Source organism: Eptesicus fuscus, chromosome 22 (assembly GCF_027574615.1).
Source record: "Eptesicus fuscus isolate TK198812 chromosome 22, DD_ASM_mEF_20220401, whole genome shotgun sequence".
NCBI classification, from domain to species: Eukaryota; Metazoa; Chordata; class Mammalia; order Chiroptera; family Vespertilionidae; genus Eptesicus; species Eptesicus fuscus.
The window spans coordinates 7,402,043-7,411,150 of NC_072494.1; the positions used below are offsets into that span (position 1 = coordinate 7,402,043).

The 9,108-nt window shown below is 59.7% G+C and overlaps 1 protein-coding gene across 2 annotated transcripts in view; it reads right to left on the minus strand.

Annotated features, from left to right (window-relative positions):
- KCND3 (potassium voltage-gated channel subfamily D member 3) overlaps window positions 1–1,921 on the minus strand; it is a 129,597-nt gene extending 127,676 nt beyond the window's left edge. For both annotated transcript variants that reach the window (XM_008147164.3, XM_008147163.3), the window contains exon 1: window positions 816–1,921. In XM_008147164.3, coding sequence (XP_008145386.2) covers window positions 816–1,921 — 1,106 coding nt within the window. The remainder of the gene's footprint in view (window positions 1–815) is intronic.
- Window positions 1,922–9,108: the final 7,187 nt, after the last annotated feature.

Sequence of the window (9,108 nt, forward strand, 5' to 3'; positions counted from 1 at the left end):
ATCCCAGGACCATAAATACATTTCTGTGGCCTCGGTTGGAGAGGGGACCTCTGGGAGGTGGAAGAGAGGGTCACCAGTGATCTCAAGGAGCGTCCTTGCCCCTCCCTTCGACAATATTGCTGCTTCTGTGTCCGACCACATGCTTCATTCAGACCACCTCACCATCGCCCGGGTAGCCAGGTCATTCCATCACAGAGGCTGCTCCTCCTTCAGCGAGGAAGAAACAAACTGGGGCCCCGTTTTTCAGAAAACCCAAGTTCAGCGTCACTTAGAGGAAATCTACTCAGGGCTACGGAACCCTTGGGCATCCGGGGTAGCAGAAAGGACCAGTAAGGCAAAAGGGAAACCAGACTGCAAATATGCTACAAACAAATGCAGGAAGGGTCCGAAAAGAGGGCCGCCGGTGTCTTCCGTTAACGGAAGTATGTCCCCTCCTTGCAATACTCACCAAACCCTCACAGCCTTTTCCTCCCCACCGGCTGCCCTGTTTCTCTTCTTTATATGCACAGATGTAAATAAAATGCAGCCATCGCCCCCCCCCAAAACACACACAAACGCACAGAATGCATGGCCGAATAAAGAAACGGTGACTTAACTTCCTAAGTTTTATAAAATACACCTAAAGAACGCTCAATTCGGAGCAAGCCACTGCCCCCAAACGAAGCAGTCACGTGCCTTCCCCTTGTGATGAGGCAACTCTCCTTGTCACACAAGTTGGATACCCCTCTCCATCCTCCTCTGCCCACCCCGACACCATCCAGGGCTGCGCCGCCCCATCGCCCGGGCCCTGCTCCAGGCCACCAGCCCCCACTTACCCCAGTGTCGTCATGGTGACAATGGTGTACCAAAAGGAGGCAGGGATGCTTGTGAACTTGCTGGCGGAGGAGCCCTTCTCGGCGTAGAACATCACAGTGGCGAAGATGATGATGGCCATGGTGAGGGAGAAGAGGAGAAAGCCGAGTTCGGAGGCACAGCTCTTGAGCGTGTAGCCCAGGATCCGCAGGCCCTGCGAGTGTCTCGAGAACTTGAAGATCCGGAAGACACGGAAGACCCGCAGCGTGACGAAGGCGCCCGACACGTCCTCGTTGTTGGTCATGACCAGGCCGATGTAGTAGGGCATGATGGCCACCACGTCGATGATGCTCATCACGCTGCGGATGAAGCGGTAGCGGCTGGGCGCGGCGAAGAGCCGGAGGAGGTACTCCACGGTGAAGATCATGACGCACGCCGTGTCCAGGCAAAAGAAGGCCACCGAGTAGCGCTCGCCGCACGGCAGCTCCTTGCTCCCGGGCACCGTGCCGCACGGCACCGTCTCCACCACGTTGGTGATGACCGAGACGGCGATGAAGAAGCCAGTCACGTAGTAGAAGACCAAGGCCATGGTGCTGGTGTGCGGGTTCTCGAAGGCGCGCCACATGGTCTGGCGGAAGCTGAGCGAGGGCATGGACTCCTGGTTGTTCTCCGAGTCCAGGTCGTCCTGCAGCCGCTCGGCGTTCTCCCGCTTGCGGTCCTTGTACTCCTCGTAGCAGCAGTCTCCGATGATCTCGGGGAGGATGCCGTAGAAGGCCAGCTCGTCGTCGTAGGCCGAGATGCACTCGTAGCGCGGGTAGTGCAGCTTCCCGGTGCGGTAGAAGTTGAGCACGCAGCGGAACACCTCGGGGTCCCGGTCAAAGAAGTACTCCTTGGTGTCCTCGTTGAAGAAGAACTCCTTCTCCGTGCTGCCCAGCAGCGTGTCCGGGTAGCGCTCCAGCGTGGTCCGCCAGGTCTCGAACCTTCGCCCGCTCACGTTGAGCACGATCAGCTCGTCCTGACGCTTGTTCTTGTCAGCCGGGGCCAGGGGCATGGGGCAGTTGGCCACTGGCATCCACCCGATGGCCGCGGCCCGCGCAAAAGGCAGCCAGGCTGCCACTCCCGCCGCCATGGTGACTCCAGCGCCGGGGCGGCCACTGCGCAGACTGTGCACACCAGCTTGGACTCAGTGCAGCGACCCCTGGGAGACAGGAGGAGAGAGCAGAGAGCCAGGTGAGTCCTGATGGGCAAGCAGGGGGGGCGTGGGATTGTGGGAAGGGTCACCGGTGAGGGAAACAGCAAACGTCTTGAAAGCAAATGATTTAAACTGAAATGACCACCCGAGAGAGGACGGTTCTCTCTGACCTCCCCTGTGGGGAGTGCACCTAGCACGGGGGCGCGGCGTGTGGATCACCAGATGCTGCTGCCTGCCTGACCAATTGTCAAGTTCCGAGAGGGCTCAGAGCATGTGGAGGGAAAGCCTCTTTCGCAGGAAGATGGGGGAAGACCCGGGAAATAATCAGCTCTGAAAGGTTATGGCCTTCTTGCGAATTCAAATCGGGAGAGGGTAAATGAGTTCTCATTAAACGAATTTCAAAGTGGAATAAACATGCTAATTTTTATTTCTCTCTTCATCCACCAGGGTAATCAGGAATGGGGTGTGGATGAAGGGGCTCAGGTAAACACTTTCTTTCCACTCCTCACTGGTGAGGAGGCTGGGGTTGCCCAGCCTGGAATATTCTGGGAGATGGCCGGTGACTACAGCAGGCTCAGGGCTCAGTGGAGCTTGTCCCCAAGTCCAATGGAGAAGGCTGTCCCCACTAGAATGTTACTCTCTGGGACACCCAGCCACCTAGTGTCCAATCACGACCCTCAGAGCCATGACAGGAAGACAGGACAGGCTCTGAGGCTGGGCAGGGGCCCCTCCCCACTTGTGAAGGGACTCAGGGATTCTTCGTTCACCTGCCTCCCATGCACTGCCCCTCTCCCTCGCAGAGGAAGCTGATCCACGCTCACTGCCATCTCCAGATTCCTCGCCTCCCGTCTCCATCTGCCCACCATCCTTAGCTCCCGTGGGTTATATAACAATACTCTTCCCCATGCCAGCCTCTGTCACCTGGCCCCACCCGGCCCTCGGCAGTTCCTGGTCCCCTCCCCCACCGCTCTCCGACCACACTGTGCACACCCCTCCCCACCCCCTGCCTGCACGGAGGGAACAATGGCAGGGAGAATTATATTTGGCTTTGGGAAACAGTTTTACCTTCCCAGATCTGGCTTTTTAAAGACGATAGTGAGATGGCTCTGCATTCCCCAAATGTACACCATCTGTGGATAGCCATGTGGTGACACAGAAACACACGTAACATGACGGGAAACTGTTTGGGGTTAACTCACTCGTGTTCACGAATCCTAAATTGATCACTCAGAACCAATCCTGACTCAGAATTATTGGGGGCCTCTGGAATGCAGTTGGTTTGATTCTGTGTTTAAAGAAACAAGGGTGCCTTGGCCGGTTTGGCTCAATGGATAGAGCGTCGGCCTGTGGACTGGAGGGTCCCAGGTTTGATTCTGGTCAAGGGCACATGCCCCGTTGGGGGCTCAGTCCCCAGTGGGAGGTGTGCAGGAGGCAGCCGATCAAGGATTCTCTCTCATCGTTGATGTTTCTATCTCTCTCTCCCCCTCTCCCTTCCTCTCTGAAATCAATAAAAAAGTATTAATAAATAAAGTTATTTTTTAAAAAAGAGAAATAAATGAGGCAGAGGTGAGCCTTATCATGGGATGTGAGCTCCATCTCTCCCTGTCAAACCTGCTTCCTTCTCCTGACTCCCCGCCCTTCTAGGATTTTCAGGTCTGCACCTCCTCCCACTCCGGGGCTGCCACTGGCCGTGCCCACCTGGATGCCCTGGAACAGGAAAGGCTTAGCTTGGATCTCCCTACTTGCAAGAAGCTTCTCTTCTCCCTTTACTCTCAGCATCCCTGACCGCAGGCCTGTCACCTTGGCCTCCTTCCTCATTGCTCCACCCAAAGAGTCGCCAAATAATGAGACAATGGCTCGTACTGCCCTCATGAAGGCCCCAGTCCCCTCAGGCCTCCTCCCCGTTGGCCTGCTTGTCTTCACCCCCACCCCCACCCCCGTTTCTCCTGTTCCCCAGAAATCCATGCTGCTCAGTCATCTCCCTGAGCCTTGCTCTGATGGCTGCACCCCACAGCTTCCAAAATCAAATCCAAACCGGGCCCAGCACTGCAGCATTTCCACAGCGGGCTCCTGGCTTACCATTCCTGCCCCGGGTTCCAGGCGCCCATCTTCCCTCCAGCAGCGAGATCACAGACGGCTCACGCACAGACCTGTGGGGGTCCGTCTCTGGGCATGCTCCCTTCCTCCTCTTGGCAACATCCTCCCCCTCCAGCCCTTTTAGATTCCCACCTGGCCCCCACCCTCGCTGTGGTGCCCCCACCTCTCCCACCATGAAATTCTCTCCTCCTGCGGGCTCCCATACAGTGTTGCCCCTCGTCTCTAGCACTTGTCCCCTCAGGCCTGGATTACGGACGCTTCTGCGTGTCTTCTTAGCAATCACGGCTCACAATAACTGGGCAGTTACTGCAGGCCAGGCACAGCCCTGCCTCCTCTGAACCCTCTCATGCCTTCCTCACAGCAGCATGGGAAGAATCCGACATGCAATGGTCGGGAAGGGGGGACAGGGACCCCCACCTGAGCGGTCTGAGCCTACAATGGTGCTAACCGCTTCTCTGGGTCCCCCTGTGAGAAGAACAGCAGCGGAGGTTCCCTGAGGCCTGCTTGTGCCGGGCACAGTGCCACATGGACCATCTCACCCTGCATGGACCATCTCAACTGGCCCCGCCAACAACCTGAGGGGCAGACACCACCGCTGCCCCCATTTTGCAGATGAGGAAGATGAGAAGCTGTACGAGGTGATGTAATAAGTGGGCAGAGAGCTTTAAACCCAGGCAGTCTCAACATGGAGTCAAGGGCTTGGCCAGACCACTGCCCTGCTTCCCCACGCCCCTCCTCCCCCACCACAGGGCAAAGGCCATGATGCCTCCAGTGTTACTTGACAACCACGAGGGGGCACAAGCCTGTCCCCTAGTAAAGGTACCAAAAAAGAGAGCAATTGCCCCACTGCTACTTTCTGTGTGTGTGTGTGTGTGTGTGTGGTGTGTTGTGGGGGGGAACATACAGGTTTTGGAAGGGGAGAAAAAGTCCCACCGGATACCATGCCCGCAGCCACCCCAGCCATATCTCCACACAGCCCTGCAGGCATGGCTGGCTGAAGCAGGGCTTCTGGTGGCTCTCACTGCAGCGTGGGCCCCCTGATGGGCACCGACACCTCCTGGAGCCGACCTGGGTATGAATTCCTGCAACAGGCACAACGGTGCGGCCCCATTTCCAGCCAATGGCACTGCGCATGCCTCAAATGCCGAGGTTTTACTAGGACGTGGACGCCTTACAGATGAAAACTCTGAAGCTATTTTTGTTTTTGGCAGAGGAGTTTGACAGTGGGAAAGATGGGGGTGGGGGCAGGCCGGGGGAAAAAGACATTTAAACAGGTGAGTGTTGAAATGACAGGCAGAAAATCCCACAAAAGGGAAGCATTCCCCCGGCTGTAAAAAGTCAGCTCTGTGCGACAGCTCCGGCTTGGGAGGGCGAGGGCCCAAAGTGAGCAAAGTGACAGACAGCCCGTCCTGGGCACTGGCGCCGAACCTGAGCACAGGCCCAGGGCAGCAAAAATGTCACATCGCCAAGGCCTGCCCTTCAATGACCTCGGCAGAGTGCTGGAGGCGCAGAGTCCCCGGAAACTTTTACTTTTCACAATTTTATATCGCTGAGCCCAGAATGAGGCCAGTCTGGGGGAGGGGAGGGTCCTGACAATCCAGGGGGCTCTCTCCTGTGCCCACAGAGTTTGGGCAGGCAGGGTGCCACACTGACAGGGTGCCAAGCTGGGGACCCTTGGGTACAGGCCTGGGATACACACCCAGGTCCTCTTCTCCCACAGTGCCACTCCTAGGCTGACCGGAACACTCTCCCGAACTCGCTCCTTTTTTCCCAGCCTCAGCAGCAAAAGGGAACAAGCTACTAATCTTTCGTCCTCTGGGGGTCTCTTGTGCGCTTGCATTTTGCTCATTCAAGTAGTGACAAGGGAAAATAAACATATCCATTCCTGACCATGTGCCAACATTTCCACATGGGGAAATGTACAGATGCTTTGCATGGAGTTCCTGCACGCCCAGGCCCCCTTTCTGCAGAACTAAAACACCCAAGTACCCTTGAAGTGACAGTAAATAAGGCTTACGTTTAACCATCACGTACATTCACGCAAAATACCAACACGCACCATACGGCAACCCTTGCCGGATCTCATAAACAGACCGCTTTGTGCCCAGGATCCTGAGGAAGTTCAGACACCCTCTCTTAGGAAATACGGCGGAGCCTTTGCTCTAAGATTCCAGGTCCAGAACCTCTGCCTGTTGCTGACATGTCACCGCTGCCCAGAATTAAAAAAAAAAAAAAAAAGCAGGACATCTTGGACTTGATTCAAATGTCAACACTAAGCAAGTGCAGGAATTTAGTTGATTCCAGGTAACTTCTCTACCCAGTCCCTTCCGCACCCCGTCCGTCCCCAGTGTAAACACCACGCAAAGTGAGTCTTTGGACCCCCTCCCCGGGGCGCTGGCCTCCTGCGGTCCCTTAGCGGCCTTTCCCCCCCCCAGAGCTCGCAGGGTAGAAGCGGCGTGGAGCAGGACCAGAGGTGCGGGGCCCCAGCCTCCGGTAGGCACCCCGCTGGCTGGAGAACTTTGAGAAGCGCCCCAAACTGCTCCCTGCTTCCGACCTCGGCCATTTCTCTGCTCTTCTCACAAAGAAGGGGTACCGAGCAAGCCGTCGCCACCTGCCGCCCGATCCCAGGGCGCTGCCTCTGGCACCCCCGAGGGAAGGCAGGCCAATGGAAAGAGGGCAGAGGTTCACACCCCCACCCCCCAATCTCCCATCGCCTCGCTGCGCTGCCTGGAGGTGGATCCGCAGCGCAGCCCGAGGGAACAGAAGCCTCGGGGCGGCTGCCTGCTCCCCCGCGGCGCCGGCCCCACCCCCAATCCTTCCGGCGCCCCAGCGCCCACCCACCCGGGCTCGAGTGGGAGGGTGCCGCGTGGGCAGCAGGAGCAACAGGCGTGGGAGCTGCGCTCCGTACACTTCCAGGCTCCGGGAGGCTCGGTCGCGTCCCTCTTACCTTCGACGAAGCCAGCCCGGGCCCCGGCCCCGCGCCCCGCGAGCGCGAGGAAGCTCCGGTTGGGGGCCACGGAGGCGCCGAGCGCCCAGCAGCCGGGGAGCGCCCAGCAGCTGCCTCCTCGCCAGTGAAGTCTCGCTCCCTCCCTCGCTCAGTCCGTTCGCGTCCGTCAGTCCGCGGGCCCCTCCCTCCCCCGCCGCCCCAGCCCCGGCTCAGCAGCGCGTCCCCTCCTGCCTCGCCAGTCGGCTCGCGGGCTCGCGGGCTCGCTCCCTGCCCCCGCCGCTGCCGGCGCCGCGCGGAGCGGAGCCGGCGGGCCACGGGCTGCCTGGCGAGGTCCCTCTCCCAAAGGGAGAGGCGGTGGGGGCGCGGCGCGGGCGGGGCGGAGAGGAGAGTCGGGGGAGGCTGCGAGACTGCGCCCTGGGCTCCCTACCGATCCCCGCTGGCGAGCGGCTGGGGAGCGCGGGCCCCCAGGCAGCGGAGGAAGAGACGCGGGAGCGCCCAGGCTCGCAGCGAAGGGTGCCCGGGGCGAGGGCGTGAGGGGGAGTGACTCCCCACGCGCGAGGGTGTGAGTGTGTGCGCGTGTGCGTGCGTGTGAGTGTGTGTGTGTGTGTGTGTGTGTATAGAGGGGCGCGCGCGTGAGCGGGGTTGGGGGGCGGGGAGACGAGGCAGAGCCTGATGCGTCTCCCCGGTGAGTGGAGGAATCCTAGGGTGTGCCTGGAGGTGGCGGAGTGTGCCCGCGAGGGTGGGCACGGGGGTGAGCGAGGCGAGGTAAGCGTGGCTTGGGTGGGGGTTGAGCGCGGAGCAGGCGCTGGAGGCGTGTTTGTAGGGAGAGGTGGCCGGCAGAGCCTGTGTGTGCGCGCACGGGGTGTGTGGGGACCGAGCTGCGTGTGTTTCTCACCGACTGTCCACCCGACACCAGCCCCTGCTTTTGGCGAGCCCGGCCACCTGGTGAAGTGAAACCCGCCGCCGCCGCGCAAGCTCTCCGGCTCGCCGCGCTCTCAGCTCCGGGTGTTGGCACTGGGCAGGTCCCAGGGGTGGGGTGGGGTGGGGTGTGGGAGAGGACACACACATACTGCCCTGACCCCGCATTAGAGCTGCTCTCCTCCTGGAGCGCGAGGGGCAAGACCTGAAGGTAGGGATTCGCCCTCCTATCCCGCCACCTGAACCCAGTACCTAGATCCCAGTCTGGACTTGGGAGCGTGAACTCTCAACCTGGGTCCGTCCAGTCCGTTGGTCTGTCCCTGAAGTCCGTGGAAACCCCACTGCCTGGTGCCTCGGCACAGGATGGGGAACGGGCGGGCGGCACGTGCCAAAGGGCAGCGGTCCCCCTTCACCTCCCCCCAGCATCCCTGGAGTGAGTGATATGCGACCCAGACTCCCACATTTGCGGCGGCGCGGAGAATTCGGTCCCCGCCGACTGTGCGGACCCTCAGCTCTAAAATTTCCCGTGTCTCCGGCCCGATGCCAGGAATCCGGGACCTCGGCCTGGCGCTGGGCAGCAGCACCGAAAAGCAGGACTTGAGCGATCACAGCTCTGGGTGCGGAGAGGTGCGTGCCCAAGAGAGAGAGAGAGAGAGACGGAGCAAAAAGAGAAGTGAGCGGCGAAGGGCAGGGTGTGCTGGAAAGGCAGTCCTAGCTGGGCGGGGCTGGGAAAGGACCCCTCTGATCCAGAAGGGGGCTTCTCGCTTGTGAGAACCCCCATCCTGTTCCAGATTAAGGGGGGAGGGCGGGTCATTGTGATGTAGGCCCCAGTGGCCCCTGGGGGCTTGGAGCCCCCTTTTCATTCACTCCTCCCACTCTCCCCAAAGCCCCCTCCAGAGTGTCAGTCTGAAAGGCGCACAATTGGCCCTTCAAGAGGTGGGCGTGGGCTGCACTAGCATTTGCCTGGAGTCCCCAAGCCCTGTGGGATTTGCATACTGATTTGCATACAGTAATAATGATTAACAACACTGCCACTCCCTGGCAGACAGGGGAAGAATTCAGGGAAGGCCCTGGCACTGCTGCCACTTCCCTCCTCCCTTCCCTCTGGGGAAGAGTGAATTTTCTCAGGACTGCTGGCCTCAACCTCTGTGCCCCCGGGGAG